Source organism: Apodemus sylvaticus, chromosome 11, assembly GCF_947179515.1.
Source record: "Apodemus sylvaticus chromosome 11, mApoSyl1.1, whole genome shotgun sequence".
Taxonomy (NCBI): Eukaryota; Metazoa; Chordata; class Mammalia; order Rodentia; family Muridae; genus Apodemus; species Apodemus sylvaticus.
Genome location: NC_067482.1, coordinates 1850063 through 1868254, shown reverse-complemented (window position 1 = coordinate 1868254; position 18192 = coordinate 1850063). Strand labels below are relative to the sequence as shown.

The 18192-nt window shown below is 43.6% G+C and overlaps 1 protein-coding gene across 2 annotated transcripts in view; it reads right to left on the bottom strand.

The window, feature by feature from the left end:
* The window catches only part of Dipk1a (divergent protein kinase domain 1A), a 76370-nt gene extending 69517 nt beyond the window's left edge, over nucleotides 1-6853 (bottom strand). The window contains exon 1 of one of the 2 annotated variants that reach the window (XM_052199642.1): nucleotides 6653-6853. In XM_052199642.1, the coding sequence (XP_052055602.1) occupies nucleotides 6653-6706 (54 nt within the window). In that variant the 5' untranslated portion in view covers nucleotides 6707-6853. The remainder of the gene's footprint in view (nucleotides 1-6652) is intronic. The other variant, XM_052199641.1, reaches the window with a different exon arrangement.
* Nucleotides 6854-18192: the final 11339 nt, after the last annotated feature.

The window sequence follows — 18192 nt, the reverse complement described above, 5'->3', positions numbered from 1 at the left end:
GTAATCCCAGCACTCTTGGAGGCAGAGGCAGGTGGATTTCTGAGTTGGAGGCCAGCCTGGTCTACAAGAGCGAGTTCCAGGACAGCCAGGGCTTTACAGAGAAACCCTGTCTCGAAAAAAACCAAATCCAAAAAAAACAAACAAAAAAAAAAAACAAAAACAAAAAAAAACCCAAAGAAACAAAGAAAGAAAGGAAGGAAGGAAGGAGAGAGGAAGAGGAAGGAGGACAAGGGAAAGGAGAGGAGGATAGGAAATGGAGAAGAAAGAGAAAGGGAGAGGAGGAAAGGACAGAAGAGGAGATAATGGGGGAAAATACTGCAGGGTTCTATTTACAACGAGATATTTTAAGAGAGTCAAACTAATAGAAACAGAAAATAGGATGTGGTTACCAAGGACTAGGGTGGGGTGAGAGACTAGAAAGGAATAGGGAGTATTTCAATGGGTGGAGTTTCAACTCTGCAAGATGAAAAGGTTTTTATAGGTCTGATACACTCAAAGTGTATAGAGTACACTTAAAAATATTTAAGTTGTTTAATGTGGTGGTATATTCCTTTAATCCCAAAGGCAGACACAGGGAGATCTCTGTAAACTCAAGATCAGCCTAGTCTACATAGTGAGTTTCAAACAGCCAGAGCTAAATATTAAAACCTTGTATCAAAAAAACAAACACACAAACAAAAAAAGTACTATGAAGGCTAGAAAGATGGTTCAGCAGTTAAGAATACTGGCTGCTTTTTTAGAAAACCCAGGTTCAATTCCCAGTGCCCAGTTAGTGGCTGATGGCCATCTACAACTCCAGGTCCAGGGGATGCGACGCTCTCACTCCCTTCTGGCCTCCACAGGTACTAGGCACAAAACACCAATGCACATAAAAATAGTTTTCAAGTAAGTAAGTTTGGAAAAATTACTAGAAAATTAATCATTTATGGTTCTTAAGAAGCCTGGTAATGTCAAATAACTGCATGCTACTTCTATGTTTAAATTTTGTTTCTTTTTGATTCACTTGTTTCATTTTTTTTTCTGAGACAATGTTATACTAGGTAGCCCAGGATAGGTTGCAATTCTCAAATCTTCCTTCCTCAGCCTCCTAAATTCTGGGACTGCAGGAATACACTTAAATTTAAAGCATTATCAGTCATGCTCATTCTCTGTATACTCACAACTTCAGAGAGCTAATTATAGCTCTAGAGATTTCATTTCAGGCAAAGGTCAACGCATGGGCATCGACCCTCTGCCACCTTTTGGGAATGCAGAACCACCTACTCTTAAGCTTCAGAGACCATCTTACTTTTATCCTGGCATTTGTCAACATTGTAACAGCTACCACTGTTATATCAATAACTCTCCCTGGAGCTAAATCCTACAGATATCCATATTAAGGCACAAAGAACCAAACTGTTTGGAAAATGGTACTAATATAAGTCAAAATTCCAGGTGTTAGAAATTTTAAATAATAGGTAACATGCTTATAATACCAGCACTTGGAAACTGAGGGAAGAAAGACCAAGGACAGCCAAAATAAAGTTCTGTCTCAAAATACAAACAACAAAAGAAATGTTTAATAAGTTCCAACAGTCTAATGAGTAAGTTCTACAGTCTGAAGGAAGCCATTGATAACATAATGGTGTATACCTGTAATCCCAGCAGCAGCAGGGCTGCCACAAGTTCAAGGCTACCCTGGTACATGGGGGGTGGGAGGGGCTCCAGGCCAGCCAAGGCTACATAGCGGAACCCTCTTTTATTTTTTGGTTTTTGAGACAGGGTTTCTCTGTGTAGCCCTGGCTGTCCTGGAACTCACTCTGTAGACCAGGCTGGTCTTGAACTCAGAAATCTGCCTGCCTCTGCCTCCCACGTGCTGGGATTAAAGGTGTGCGCCACCACTGCCCTCTCAAAGAGTCAAGAACAAAAAATGTCTATCTATTCATTCATGACAGCACTGATTGAACAAAGATATTATGCCAAAGCAGTGGGCGGTGGTGGTACTCGCCTGTAATCCCAGCACTCTGGGAGGCAGAGGCAGGCAGATTTCTGAGTTCGAGGCCAGCTTGGTCTACAGAGTGAGTTCCAGGACAGCCAGGGCTACACAGAAACGCCCTGTCTTGAACAAAACAAAACAAAACAAAACAAAACAAAAAAAATTACCACAAACTGTCTTAACTTTCATTCTTCCAGGGCTTAAAGATAGAAGAAAGCAGGTATTTTACACTAAAGCCAACAAATTACAGGGCTACCATGTCATCTGTCACCCTCCCTCAATGGTAGTAAACCCAAACAAAAGCAGATCCTAATTTGTAGATAACACAGTTAAAAACACTGCAAGTTCAATGCAGAGTCCTGAGACATTCCTGCTCTAACTGTAATTAAGAGTTGTTTATTTAAGCTGGTTAACAGAGCAGTGAACGGAATCAAGAGTCTAACTGGGTTCACTATGCTGCAACACTTGGCACCTACAGAAAGTGTGATTTCCAGGGTTATTTTTCAACAAAACAGTGGCAAAGGATGTTGGCGTACATTATCTTTCTTTGAGAATGATGCCCTGAACATGGGAAACCTCGCACTCAGGTACCTGCGGCTTAACTAACTTATTCACAAGTGTGCTTGCATTGTTGTCCTGGAAGCAAGAATCCCCTACCCCAAAGAGCAGCATTGGTGAGAGCTGTAATGGGGGGCGCTGGGGGGAAAACAAGGTCTATGTCCAGAGTCAGCTCCACTCATCACTTCCCTTTGCGCTTCCCCCACTCATTGCTCTTTTACTGAACTATAAGCCATGCACTACAGAACATACACCTTTAAGCATATTGTTAGGTGATATGCAGTCATGCCAGCACTTCTCCTCATCCCCTTCCTCTCAAAACCTACCCATTAGTAACCACTCTTTCTTCCCACCCAACTCTAAGTAACCACTAATCTATTTCAGTCTTTGCTGCTAAATGGTATTTTACTACATGGATACCACACCTAAGTTCTTTTCTTTACAAGTAGTAGAACCTCTTGGCTGTAACCATAGTGGTGAGGTACTCACAAATTCCTGCCACAGGTTATAGCAGGAATTATAGCATTAATTACAAAATAGTAAGTTTTGGTGGGGAGGAGAGGAGACTTACTGGTTTTTTGTTTGTTTTGTTTTGTTTTTTCCAGACAGGGTTTCTCTGTGTTGCCCTGGCTGTCCTGGAAATCTCTTTGTAGACCAGGCTGGCTTTGAACTCAGAGATCCACCTGCTTCTGCCTCCTGAATGCTGAGATTAATGGTGTGTGCCCAGCTATTGTTTTGTGTTTAACTATCTCAAAATGCTTAATTTTCTAGAAGTGGCAGTAACTACAAGTGACATCTGGGTTAATGGGGATTCTGTGAGTGAAGGTCCTTGACAAGCAAGTCAAATGATTAAGTTTCCCCTTCGAAATTAAGTCTAAAGGGAGTCAGAGACATAGCTCATGGGTTAAAAGGACTCACTGTTCTTGAAAAAGGACCCAGGTTCAGTCCCAGCATCCTCATAGCAGCTCACAACTAACTACATGTTAACTCCAGTTTCAGTGGCTATGACGTGCTCTATCTTCCACAGGCAACATGCACATACATGTTGCACATACATGTTGCACATACACATGCAGGCAAAAATAAAATCCATACACATAAAATAAAAGTCATACACATAAAATAAAAAATAAATGTCTTTATTTTGTTTTGCTTGTTTAGTTTGTTTTGGCTTTTTTGTCTTATTTTTGTTTGTTTTAATCTTTGTTTTTGTGAGGGCTTTTTGAAAGAGAGAGGACATTAAGTTGGGTGGACAGAGAGGTAGGGAGAAGCTGGGGAGGGGAAATAAGATCAAAATATATTGTATAAAAAAATTTAGAGAAAAAATTACTAAGAAAAAAGTAGGGAAAAAGAAACCTAAACTCTCTAAGGCCTAAATGGGGACATAAGTGACCTTTGGCCCCACCAGTTGAGACAAACAAGAACAACTGCCAAGTATATAAAACTGGTTTCAAAAACTTTCTAGGCCCTTTATCTTTGCCCTAGTCTTGGAAATAAATCTACCTTTCTGTTTCCCTCCCCACAAAGGAAAGAGTATCTCCTGTACCTGTTGCCTGACTGCAGCCTCACTGTAACTTACAATGTATGTTGAGGGGAGGTGGATGAGGAGGCGGCACATACTCCAGTCCAGAACTCAGGAAATTAGGCAGGTAGACCTCTGAGTTCAAGAACGAGTACCAGGACAGCCAGGGCTACAATGAGAAACCATGTCCGGAAATACCAACAACAAAAAATGTACCTGTACAGAAATATTACTAAATCAGGTATTTGCAGGTGGGATTGGGCATGCCTATTATCCCAGCACTTGAGATGACAGAAGGTGCGCCTCATGTCTGAGGTTAGCCTGAATACATATCCAGTACTAGCCAGCCAGCACAGAAGAGCACAAAAGTAAAAACAAAACCCCCTCAAAACAGGTATCTATAAGATATTCTATAATATCTATAATTCTATAAGAATTAGTTTCCCTGAAGCATGGTATAGTGGGCACACTTGTATGCACTTGGAAGGTAGAAACATGAAGATAGGGAATTCAAGACCAGCCAGTGCTACTGAGACTTGGTCTCAAAAAGTATGTGTGTGTGTGTGTCCTAATATACACAGGCTGTTAAAGGGAAAGTTTTTTATTTTCTTTTGCCAAAAGACAGTGCACAAGAAACCCTCTCCATGACAAATCAACTTTAGCTAATACTAAGTTAATGCTAAGCATGACATATAACTTTGAAGAAGTAAAGAAGAAAAAAAAACCAACAAGCTACAGAGTTAGCTTGATTGTAAAGGGCTTTGCTCTCCAAGCACTTGACCACCAGATTTGCATACCCTTGCAATCCCAGACCTGAATAAGTGGAGACAGGGGTATTCCTGGGACTCACTGGCCTATTTGGAGAGTTCTACTGGTGACCCTGTCTCAAAAGCCAGGGAGGAGACTCCTCAGAGACAACAATGGACTCTGAACTGTGCCCTGGCAATCACAAACTCTTAAGAGCAAGAGGATCAGAAATTCAAGGTTATCCTTAGCTACCTCGATAGTTTTAAAGTCAATATATGTCACATGAGGACTTGTCTTTTAAAAGAAATCTTAAGTTTACCTTTAAAAATGTTTGAGACAAAAATGTCTGTATATAGCCATCACTAATCTCTAACTTGTTATGTAGACTAAGCCGGCCTCGAACTCAGAGACCTGCCTCCAAAGTGCTGTTATTTTAATAAGTTTAAACATTTTAAAAATTTAATAATCTTAACATTAGCCCACTAACAAGCTTACCCTAATTTGATCATTGATAACGATGCAAATTCAGAAAGTAAGAAACAAGCTAAGTGTTTGTCATTAATGTAAGCCTATTTGTAAAAATAATTTTGTTTTTGTGGTGTTGGAGATTGAGCCTAGAACTCTTAAGTTCTAACCTTAACCAAATCAGAAAACCCTTGTAGATTTCATTCACATCTGGGGACAACATTTAGAGCCAAAACTAAAGCCTAAAACTCTACCAACCCTAAAAAAATTAGTAATAGAAAGCTAAGTAGTTTAAGTTCAAAGATTTTAAATATGCCAAAATATTTTAAGCTGGCGTGGCGGAATGCTAGCCTAGGTTCTAATACTGGTACTCAAGGTACAACTATTTCTGGTAGTGCTACTACAAACAGTCAGTCTTAACAACTTAAAACCATGAGTTGTCAAATCAGCCTCTCAATCTGGGTATCACTCGTTTCAATGTAATGACTTATAAATGCAAATTTCAAATTAAAATGTAAGATTTATTTGTACAGTAATGGTTTCTCCTCAACTTTTTTTTTTCATACTCGTAAGAAGCACACCATCAGCTAACCCAAAATACCCGTCCCATGTCATCAGGCCTTTTAATGTAAGCAGTGTCCTCTGGAGACATATAACAATAGTGTCAATGTGTGAGGCATTGATTTGTAGTTGTTTTTTCCATCCGAGGTATGGATTTGTGCTCAGCTACTCACGACGTCTACTAGGTCCCCCTGGTGACCAAACAGTGCACCAAGCCAGCAGGAGGGTTCTAAAGCGTACTGACAGCGGAACAGAAAATCATGAAAAATTAACACGCCAACAGTACACAAGACGTGACTGAGAATTGCGCTCGCACTGCTGGCGGGCTGAGTGGAGCGCCGCACAACGGTCATCATCCCCTTTTTTGCAAAGCATCGCCTCGATAGAGCTTGCCTATTCCTCCCTCCCATTTAAAACAGTGATGTGATGAGAGCACCAAACCCAGGGGAGCTGCACGAGGCACAGCTGGTGGCTGGGACTTGGGGAACCACTGGTATGACAATCGGTCACGATTCCGTGGAACATGGAGGAATGACACACCACCCTTTTACAGAGTGAGGAATGGCAGGTCGAGGGGGGCCCTTGGGGAAAACGGGAGTGCTCGCAGAGGAGGGACCACGGCGCGTCCGGGGCCGGGACTCAGAGGGGCGCAGGGCTGGGGCGGCGCCCGCGAAGCAGGACGCGGGGCGGACCAGGGCTGGGAGGGCGCGCCGCCAGGTGCCGGTCCGCAGGAGGCGGCTGGGCGCGCACGGAAGGGAGGACAGGGCGCGGAGTCCCGCATGGCGCGGAGCGGAGGGCGCGTGGCGGGACCGCGGCCGGCCTACCTGGAGGTAATGGGGTTTCCTCAGCCAGGCCCCCGCGCAGAGACTCCTCGCCATGGCACTCACATCGCCCCGCCGCGCCGCAGTCGGAGGCGGACCCGAGCGCGGCGGCCCGCCGGCCTCCCCGCCCCTGCCCCGCCGGCCCGCCCACGGCCCGCCCCCGGCGCGCGCTCCCCGGGGCCGCGCTGCGGCGCGGGCGGCGGGTGGCGGAGGCCGGCTCTGCGCGCAGAACCCCACCCCCACCGCCAGCCGCGGCGGTTGTCAAGGCGCGGGCGCGGGGCTCCGCCATAAAGGGGAGTCGAGCCTCGAGTCCGCCGACACAAATCCGCCTGCGCCTCGGTGCTTAAAGGGGAGGCGCGGACGGGGGAGGGGTGCGACCAAGGCGGGCGCGAGCAGCACGGGGGTGCGCAAAGCGCGGGCTCCGTGGAGGCTTGCGGCTCCACGAGTGAAGCCCCGGTGTCCGCGCCCTGGACTCCGTTTTCGAGTCTGGACCTGTGCGAGCGGGTTGCACCGAAATTCTGTGGATGCTTGGAGCTGCTTCCTAGGCGACCAACTCCTAGATCCTCTCCAGGGAAAGGAGGCGCTCGGGAAACGCGACCACCGACGTCTAGGGGAGGAAGGGACTCCTCGCTCAGTTCTGCGTGGCCTTCCAGACACTTCGCTGCTTTGCGTACCTTCAGTTTTCTTTTATTTATTTTTCTTTCTTTTTTTAACAATTTCAACTTTTTGAAGTTTACATTGTTTGCAAAACAGCTTCAGAGTTTTCTTGCCTCTACCACAGAATCATGATTCAAAGGTTGAATACATAACTAAATAAATAAACACCGGATAAATACAGTTCTTAAGGCAGGAGACCTTCTAGGACGCAGCAAAGCAACTCAGTTGAGGCTATTCAGCTCAAGGCGTTGCTTCCTTTTTTTGACACTAATTGCCAAATAAGGGAGAAGGAACTACCCTGGAAGGAGGGCATCTATTGATCTGAGTGATTTCAATGCAGGGAGATGCAGGTCCTACTTCATTTTTTCCCTTGCTATAGCATACTTTCGCGTAATGCCCTCTAAGTTTCTGGAGACAGGTTTTTAACCTGAATAATATTTTGTTACTTGCAATAAGTGCATTAGCCACTGACTTTCATTTTTAATTAAATGACTTAAGTAATTTCTAAGATAAAAGTAAATATGTGTTGGGCATGGTGACTCATGCCTGTAATTCCAGCACTTGGGGATGTAATTCAGGGCCAGCCTGGGCTACCTAAGACAGAGGCAGACAAAGGGAGGGAAGGAAGAAAGAGAAAGTGGGGAAAGGACGGACCCTACTGGTTTCGTTTAATTTTTTAAGATTTTATTATATACATGTGTATGTCTGCCATATTTGTGTGATTGCTTATAAAGCCAAAAGAGGGTATCAGAACACCTAGGACTGGAATTTCAGTTGGTTTTAAGCTGCCCAACTTGGGTGCTAGGAAATTCTGTTCTCTGGAACAGCAGGAAGCCCTCTTAACCACTGAGCAATCTCTCTAGCCCTCAATAAGTATTTTCTTGGCACTTAGACACTGTTCTTTTTTTTCTTCTAAATACACAAAAAGACAAAGCAGGCAGAATCCCTACCTTTATGGATATTACCTTTTGGAGATGGGGAGACAGGCAATAAATAATAAATACAGTGACTATAGAGAAGTCTGGTAAGAGCCGGTTGTTCCATATGCCCACAATCATAGTACTTGGGAAGTGTAAGCAGATCAGGAACTCATGGCCAGCCTCAGCCCAGCTAGCCGGAGCAAGTTGGAAACCCTATCTCAAAATAAAATAAAGCCGGTCAAGGCCAAGTAAGGTAGTAGCAAGCACATCTGTGTGAGTTCAAGACCTGCCTGGTTTATATAGGCAGTTTCATGCCAGCCAATGCTACATAGTAGGACTTTAAGGATAATGTGGTAGCGAGGGGTAGAGAAGACTACAGACAGTTGGCTAGAAGGAAAAGATCAAGAGTTTATTTGCTCATGTTACATTTAAGTATGTATTTGGAATACAAGTGGAGTCTCGGTTTGGGGTTTTGGTTTGATTAGGTTTGGTTTGGTTTTGTGTTTGTTTTTGAGACAAGGTTCCATAAAGGCCAGGCTGGCCTTGAACTCCCAATCCTCCTGCTTCTACTTGTAAGTGCTGGGATTGTAACTGTATCCATATCCAGCTATCATGGCAATCTTGAGTACATGAGAGTACTGGGTAAAAAAATATCCCACGCTAGAGAATCACAAGAATTACCGGCATTATCAGATGGCATTAAAGCCAGTCTTTGCAAACTAGGTATGTTTGTACAGGGGGAAGTATAAATAGAGTCGAGGATGAAGCCCTGAGTATAATGCTAATTACAGGAGGTGATCAAGGAACTGGTCTCAGGAGCAGTCAACTGAGGAGTAAGGTGGCCTGAGGGCCAAATTAAGTTAATGTATCAACAAGGAGTGAATACCATAGTAAGGAAACGAACACTGGATTTAGTCTGTTAAAGAACACTGATGTCACCTACACGACAGCTCACAAATCATCTGAAATCCAGTTCCAAGAGATCCAGTGCTGTCTCTGGTCTTTGAGGGCACCAGATTTACAAGTAGTGTGTGTGTGTGTGTGTGTGTGTGTGTGTGTGTGCGCGCGCGCACACGTGCGCTCGCGTGCGCAAAGGTAAAACACTCATACAGATAAAGTTGTTTGTTTTTTTTAAGAAAAGAATGAATGAGGAGGGGCTGGAGAGATGGCTCAGTGGTTAAGAGCACTGACTGCTCTTGCAGAGGTCCTGAGTTCAATTCCCAGCAACCACATGGTGGCTCACAACCATCTGTAATAGGATCTGATGCCCCCTCTTCTGGTGTGTCTGAAAACAGTTATAGTGTACTACTCAAACATAAAACAAATCTTTTTTTAAAAAAAGGAAAGAAAAGAAAAAGAAAAGAATGAAGAGGAAAGAAACATTTGAAGAAGTGGTGGTATGGCTCAATTAGAACGCTTGTCTAGCATGCACAAAGGCCAAGGCCTGGGTTTGACTTCCAGCACCCTGTAACTGGACGTATCCAGAACTCCAGAAGTGGAGGTATGAAGATCACGGCCATTCTCAATGTCATAGTGAATCTGAGATTAGCCTTGTCCTCCCTCTAAAAGAAAGAGGGAAAGAAGCAGGGAGAAGAGGGATGAGGAGAAAGGAGGAAAGGAAAACAGAAGGAGAGAGGGGAAGCAGGGAGGGAGGACAGGGGGAAGAAAGAAAAGGATGGGAGGAGAGTGGTGGAGGATGGCTAGCACAGACCATTTTTTAAATGTTTTCCTCAAAACTGGAGCCCCATATTGCAGGAGTAACTCATTGTTGAAGTGGAATCCGAAGATTTAGGTCACCTCAGACCCCTTAATAACAGCAAATGCATGAATGCAGAGGTCACGGCTGCATAAGATGCGGAGAGTAATCGACCATTAGCGCTCAACCCTAAACAAGACATGTTACATGACCTTCTCTAGATGTCAGGAAACATTTTAGAAGAGCAGCAGAAAGTGTGTAAGACGGTGTGTGTGGGTGCAAAATGCTATCCTCTAGACTCAGCACAACTGTTGGAATCATTAATTTACAACTGCTAACACAAGATTAGCCTTGAAAAAAATCAGCCATAGATAGAGAAGGCACTCCTGAGCCCTTACTGTTGCTGCTGAACTACCGGTTGCTGGTAAACCCATAGGGAAGAAGGGAGGGAGAGAGGGAGGGAGGCAGAGAGAGAGAGAGAGAGAGAGAGTCATTGTCTTCAGTAACCCACCAGGCTCCTAACCCAAGGTCACCCAGCTCTAGTTAAGCTCAGCAGGTGAGCGACCTGGACCACCTGGTTGTTCTTCAGAGGCAGGCAGTTACCCGAGGAGGAAGAGTCAGGGGATTAGAGATAAAGGCAGAGGATGGATTCAGAGAGTCTTGTTTTATGTCAAGAAAGCTTTTTTAGGAACTCCAGAATCTTTAGCGAAGTATGATGGCACATGGCTTTAATCCCAGCACTCGGGAACAGAGAGCAGGCAGATCTCTGAGTTCCAGGGCAGCCTGGTCTACGGAGTGAGTTCCAGAACAGCCAGGGGTACCCAGAGAAAGCCTGTGTTGAAAAGGGAGCAGAAGGAGATTTGAAGGAGAAAGGGATATAAGAGGTAACAGGAAGATAGAAGATATAGAAGATAGTGGGTGTAAGAGTGGTCAGTATGCATTTTATACATTTGTGAATGTTTCAAAAATTAATTTTTAAAAGATTGAAAAAATTTCAGGGACTTATTTTGATGCACATCACACACACACACACACACACACACACACACACACACACACACATAAATAGAAAAAAAATACAGAACAAGAAATGAGACTTGCCGGAGCAGCGTCCTGGAGAAGTTTTGTCTTGGGGTCTAGTTCTGGTGGTCTCTACATGGGAACTCACAAGTTGTTGGGTAGAGGCAGTGTTGGGGACCTTCTGGACTCCTTTTCTGATAGTTTCAGTTCTGTTAGAGGTGTAGGAAGTAGTGTTTCCTGACTGAAAAGTGGGAAAGGTTAGTGGAGGTTTGAAGGAGACAAGAAGGTGTGAAGTTGTCGTCTGGATGGGAAGATGAATGAGCTAAAAAAAAATTCTGAGTTTGCGGAATGAGCTGCTGCCCAGAGTTCATGACTTAAGTGGGATAAGCAATCGTGTTGTTTTCTCTAACATAACCAGCAACCAAGGTACAGGTTCAGAATAAGCTGAGAATTCCTGTCATCACAATTTACAAGGGAACAGATAAGGGTAAAGAGGGGACAGTAAGGAAAAGAGGCTGTGAGGCTGTGAGCAAGTTTGATTTGCCAGGGGACTTAAGGTGAGTGAAGAGACAGAGTGGGCCCAGAGAGGTCAAGGACTGCGAAAAGGAAGCAGGATCAGTAACTGGCAAGCGGACATCAGTGAGCCTTGGGACGAAAGTGCTGGAAGTCTGTTTAGGGTTCTGTTCTGGGTTCTCTGGGTCAAGGGGAAAGAGAATCATCTGGACACAAGGCAGTATAACGAGCCTGGCTCCAGCTATTGGCTTTGTGTTTTGACCTCTACCCTTCCATGTTGTGCCGCACATCTAGACTGATGGGATAGATAGATCATGAGGATGTAGATGCAGGGACAATGGAAGAGACTCAAGATCAGACTGCTTGATTACAAGAGCTGGGTATAGTGGCACAAGCCTAAAATCCCAGCACTTGGGAGGTGAGGCACCAGGAGCAAAAACGATCGGGAGTTCAAGGCTGCACCCAGCTATATTTGAAAGAGTAAGGGGAGCCGGGCGGTGGTGGTGCACGCCTGTAATCCCAGCACTCTGGGAGGCAGAGGCAGGCAGATTTCTGAGTTCGAGGCCAGCCTGGTCTACAGAGTGAGTTCCAGGACAGCCAGGGTTATACAGAGAAACCCTGTCTCGAAAAAACCAAATCAAAAAAAAAAAAAAAAAAAAGAGTAGGGGAATGGCCAGCCTTTAATTCATAAGCCAGCCAGCCCAGGACCACACAACTAGCCAGCACAAAGATAGAAGTCAAGAACCAAAAACGCATACACAAACAAAATATTAAAAAATAAATTCCATTTATACTACTACTACCATCAGATATTAAGAACACATTGTGTCCAGTACACTGAAAACTGCTATTGAAGATATAATCAAAAGAAACTTATTATGAAGTAGGAAAGGCATTTTGGACACCTGGTATCAATATGTGTTGCTATGTTTACAAATAAGTAAAATTAAAAATAACTCTAATTCATTGTACTGTTTTTTTTTTTAAAAAGATTTATTTATGTATATGAGTACACTGTAGCTGTCTTCAGACACACCAGTAGAGGGCATCAGATCTACCATGGTTTTTGCTCTACCATGTGGTTGCTGGGAATTGAACTCAGGACTTCTGGACAAACAGCTAGCGCTCTTGATGGCTGAGCTATCTCTCCAGCCCTCATTGTTTTATTTCTAATACCTAGCCTAGCACAGCACTATTGTTTTGATAGGCCTGTCCATGCTTTTGTTTGGAGGAATGTAGATTTGGGGACTTTGGATATGAAAGACAGTTGTACTGAGGATGATTTGAACTCTGGGGGCTTGGCTTATGAGGTTTCAGAGGAAAAGAATTTTAGTGTGTTGCCTAGAGATCATTCTTGTGATATTTTGATGAAGAATGTTGCTGTTTTTTGCCCTTGTCTTAAGAGTCAGCCTAAAGGTAAGGTAAAAAAAAAAATTAGATTAATTTCATTGACAAAGGAAGTCTCAAAAAAGGTCTAGGTTGGACTTTATCCTGTGGTTTGCTCTTATGAGGATCATTGTGATCAAGTGAAGCAGGCTGACAAAGGAAAGATACAAAATGTATGCTTCAAAGAGTAAAGGGGGGCACCAGGAAGTGGAATGAGGCTAAATCAAGGATATTAAATGGAATTAAGGGAATGGTGACCTCTAGACAAGATCCCACCCAACTAGCTTATTGTTTGTTTATTCGTTTGCAGTTGAAAAAGACAAAGTTATACCACGTTAGGCACTACTATGACCTGGTTATTTTCATTTGGACATGAGATATGATTATGTGTCAAACTGACAAGGGGTAGACTGTGATGGCTATTCTCAGCTGCCAACTTGACTATGTCTGAAATGAAATACAAGCTAGAACTTATAAAGGTCTTATAAAAAAGTAAAGAAAAGCTTACTCTAGGTAGAGTAGTATGCACTTTCAATCCCAGAATTCTGGAGACAGAGGCATGCAGATCTCTGAGTTCAAGGTCAATCTACAGAGCAAGCCCCAAGACAGTCAAGCTTAGGCAGTGAGGGAGTTGGAAGACAGAATGCTGCTGCTGATGTAACAGAACAAGTGGGGCCATGTTCCAGCCCCAGAAAGCAGGACTCAGCAGCTTCATCCATGTGGCTCTAGCTTTAAGAGTCAAGAATTACTAGACAATTGATGCCAGTTAGCTAGAGCTAAGAAATTAGTAGTGATTAAGAAGAGACCAGTATCACTGAGGTGAAATCTTCTGGGAAGTGTTTTTCTGAGAGCACAAAGGAGCTGTGTTCCAAAAAAATAGCCAAGGTTGTACCTCGTGCTGCAGCTGGACTTGGTAATGTATAAGAGTCACCAATGTGGTTTTGAAGGCGTGAAGGCATCATGAAGAATAGCTAAGGCTGGCACTATGAGAGGCCAGAAAAGGCCATTGGTGAAGGTGCAGCCTCAGTTGACAGCCCAGGACTGAAGGGGTCATACAAAGAAGTTGAGGTTTGGCACCATGAAGAGAGCCTATGAGAGGCTATTGGTGAAGTATAGTTGCAGTGGAAGACCCCAGCGTATTGGAGATGCCAGGAGCAAAGGATGACCACCAAGAACAGCAGCGGTAGCAGAGTGGAGTCTGCCATAGTCTAGAGTGCTACAGAGGGCAGAGCTGGAGAAATGACACAAGTCCTTTGGAAGAACCCAGAAGATCATGTGTGGATCCCAGACACTGGAACAAGAAACTGTAAAGCTGAAGTTGCCTTGGAGACCCCAAGGCATAGGACATCTGCTGAGGAAAGCTGCTAAGAGGAGTGGAACCAGCCCAGGAGAAAGAATTGTGTTGTAGTCAACAAAGCTGAACAGAGCTGGACATCAGACTTGAAGATGCAGAGTTGGGAGTTTGCCCAGAAGGTCTTTGGTCCAGTGTTTTCCTCACTATGACATTTTTGGAATGGTAATGTATATCCTGTGATGTTGAAAGCATGCCATCTGCTTTTTGATTTTGATTTTATAGAGAATTCCAGTCAAGAGATTGAATAAATCTCAGAAGAGACTTTGAAATTTGGATTTCTGAACATTGTTGAGACTGTGATAAACTATGGGAACTTTTGAAGTTGGAATAAATGTATTTTTCATTATGCCATGGCTAGGTATGGCCTAATAGACTCATGTGTTTGAATGAACCCATGAGGGCCAGCAAGTTTGAATATCCTTGGCTCATGGGAAGTGGCATTATTAAGAGGCGTAGGTGTGATCATGTTGGAGGAAGTGCATCACTATTAGGGATGGGCTTTAAGGTCCTGTGTTTAAGTTAAGTGCAAGAGAACCTGCTCCTGGCTGCCTGTGGAACACAGTCTCCTCCTGGCTGCCTTTGGAACAAGATGTAGAACTCTGGGCTCCTCCAGCACCAAGACAGCCTGCATGCTGCCATGTTTTCCACAATAATGGCAGTAGGCTGAACCAGCCAGCACCAATGAAATGTTTCCTTGATGATGGAAACCCTGAGACAAGGATAAACAATACTAGAATAGAATGTTTGGCGGCTGGAGAAATGGTTCAACAAGAACACTGGCTGCTCTTCCAGAGGACTCAGGAACTCTTAGCACCCACATGGCAGCTCACAACTGCTTGTAACTCCAGCTCCAGGTGGATCCGACACCCTCACACTGGTGCATACATGTAGGCAAAACACCAAGGTACATAAAGTTAAAAAAAAATAGAATCTTTGGTTTTAAAGATGCTTTAAAATTAAAGGCAGCATTCAAAATCTGAGGCAGAGTCACAGTGTCAATCTTTATTCAATGTATTCCCTAGAGAAATGATGTTTTCTTATAGTTATTTAAGAAAATAAGTAGTCCATATAATTTGGTGCTAAGATTTTGTCTGTCTTGACGAAGAAGAATAAAAATCTCTGGAAATACCCTAGTGAGAAATCTGTATTGGTAATTCACAGTGATCGTTACAACGTCAGAGCTTAACCTGATGTGGACATTAACCTGTCACATGGACATTAGTGAAAAGATCACCTAATCATAGTGCCTTATCATCTTCAACTTCAGGACTGCAAACTTGTCCTGGGGCTGAGAATGCATCAGCCTCTGTTGAGAGTCTTGATGGTTTTGTTGTTGTTGTTGTTGTTGTTGTTGTTTGTTTTGGGGGCGCTGGCATGGGCATTCTATTGCATGGCATTTTGCCATCCAGCCTCACTGTTCTTTTTTTTTTCCCCAAGCCTAAGTGTCTAATGATGGAGTGTTTTTTGTTTTTTTTAAAGATTTATTTTTTTATTTTTATTTTTTATTTTATTTTTGGTTTTTTTTTTTGGATTTTGTTTTCTTTCGAGACATGGTTTTCTGTATAGTCCTGGCTGTCCTGGAACTCACTCTGTTAGACCAGGCTGGCCTCAAACTCAGAAATCTGCCTGCCTCTGCCTCCCAGAGTGCTGGAATTACAGGCGTGCGCCACCACTGCCTAGCTCAAAGATTTATTTATTCATTTAATGTATGTGAGTACACTGTTGCTGTCCTCAAACACACAAAAAGAGGGCATCAGATCCCATTACAGATGGTCGTGAGCCACCGTGTGATTGCTAGGAATTGAACTTAGGACCTCGGCAAGAGCAGTCAGTGCTCTTAACCACTGAGCCATTTCTCCAGCCCCTCACTGTTCTTTTAATTCTGGATAGCAGGTTAAGCCACATTCTCTATAGAAGAGGAACTTTGCTGAGACCCATATAAGGTAGCAAGAAGTAGCCTGGAAGTACTGTTAGATCACCGATTTCTTTTGTTGCTTTGTTGGTTGTCTGGATGGGTGGGTGGGTGGTTTGATCAAATGCATCTCTCTAACACCTCCTATAAAGCCATGTTTGATCTCTGCTCACATAGGAAAGAACTTCAAGGACAACCAGCATCTCCAATTAGTCCTTGTAAAATATTAGCTTCTGACATAAGTTAATTTTACTTTTCTTTCTTTCTTTACAAGTGTACATACACACAACGTATGTGAGTGTGTTCATGCTCTGATGTGTATGGCCACACTGTAGGGGAACACGGGTGTGCCTGTGCAAGAGGAGGCCCAGTGGCCACACTGTAGGGGAACATGGGTGTGCCTGTGCAAGAGGAGGCCCAGTGGCCACACTGTAGGGGAACATGGGTGTGCCTGTGCAAGTGGAGGCCCAAGGTTAATATTGAGACTCTTCCTTAGGGATCTTTCACCATATTCTTTGAGGCTGAATCTCTCAGTCAAACCCTCATAAAGCCAGTCTCTGTTAGCCCTTGAGGGATCCCCTGCCTGCACTTTCTAGCCCTGGAATTTCAAAAGGTCTACCATGCCTGCTCAGAATTTACATGAGTTCTGGCATCTAAATCTTGGTCCTATTTCAGTTTAACCACTGAGCCATCACCCCAGCTATCTCCCCTCTCTCCTTTTTATATATTTTATTTATCATTATTATTTATATATTTATTTTTGGTTTTCTATGACAGGAGTTCTCTGTGTAACAACCATGGCTGTCCTGGAACTTGCTTTGTAGACCAAGACTGAACTCAAGTTCATAGAGAACCACCTGCCTTTGCCTCCCTAGGGCTGGGATTAAAGGCATGTGCCACCATGCCTGGCTTTTTTTTTTTTTAAAGATTTATTTATTTTTATTTATATGAGTATACTGCAGCTGTCGTCAGACACACCAGAAGAGGGCATCAGATTCCATTACAGATGGTTGTAAGCCACCATGTGGTTGCTGGGATTTGAACTCAGGACCTCTGAAAGAGCAGTGGTTAAGTGCTCTTAACCACTGAGCCATCTCTCCAGCCCCCATGCCTGGCTTTTAATTATTATTTTATGTTCGTACGTGTATGTGCCTCAGCATGAATATCGTGGTCAAATTTTGGGAAGTGGGTTCTGTCCTTTGACCTTCCCATGGGTTCAGGAATTGAATTCAGTCCATCGGGCTAGTGCTACAAGCACTTTTACCTAGTGGGGCATCCCAATGGCCCAGTTTGTTTGTCTGTTTGTTTTTAAGCCAGGGCTTCTCCAGACAGTGGTGGCACATGCCTTTAATTCAGCACTCATAAAGGGAGACAGAGGCAGAGAATCTCCAGAAACTCATGGTGGGAAAGGAGATAGGAAAAAAACACTCAACAAGGTGGAAGTCAGGGGTCAATCTGAGCAGGTGCCTGACATTCATACTTACACATAAACATACACATCACATAGATAGGTGATACATAGATAGATGATTAATAGATGATAGATATGTTGTATATGATAGACAGACAGAGTAAATAATTTTTCCGATTAAACTTTGTCTTAATTGGTCTATTTATCCTAGCACTTAGGAAGCAGAGACAGGTAGACCTCTGTGAGTTTGAGGCCAGCCTGATCTACATTGAGATTTCCAGACTAGTCAGGGCTAAATAGTGAAAGCCTACCCCCCAAATAATACACAATAAACAAATAATAAACATATAACTAGTTAGTTGCTTTTTTTTTTTTTGGTTTTTTGGATTTGGTTTTTTGGAGACAGGGTTTCTCTGTGTAGCCCTGGCTGTCCTGGAACTCACTCTGTAGACCAGGCTGGCCTCAAACTCAGAAATCTGCCTGCCTCTGCCTCCCAGAGTGCTGGGATTACAGGCATTCGCCAGCGTTAGTTGCTATTTTAATTACTATTTTGTTACTGTGAGGAGGGAGGCATAATAACCAAGGCAACTCTTATAAAAGAAAGCATTTAGTTGAGGGCTTTCTTGCACACTTCAGAGAGTTAATTAGTTCATCATCGTCATGGCAGGAGCATG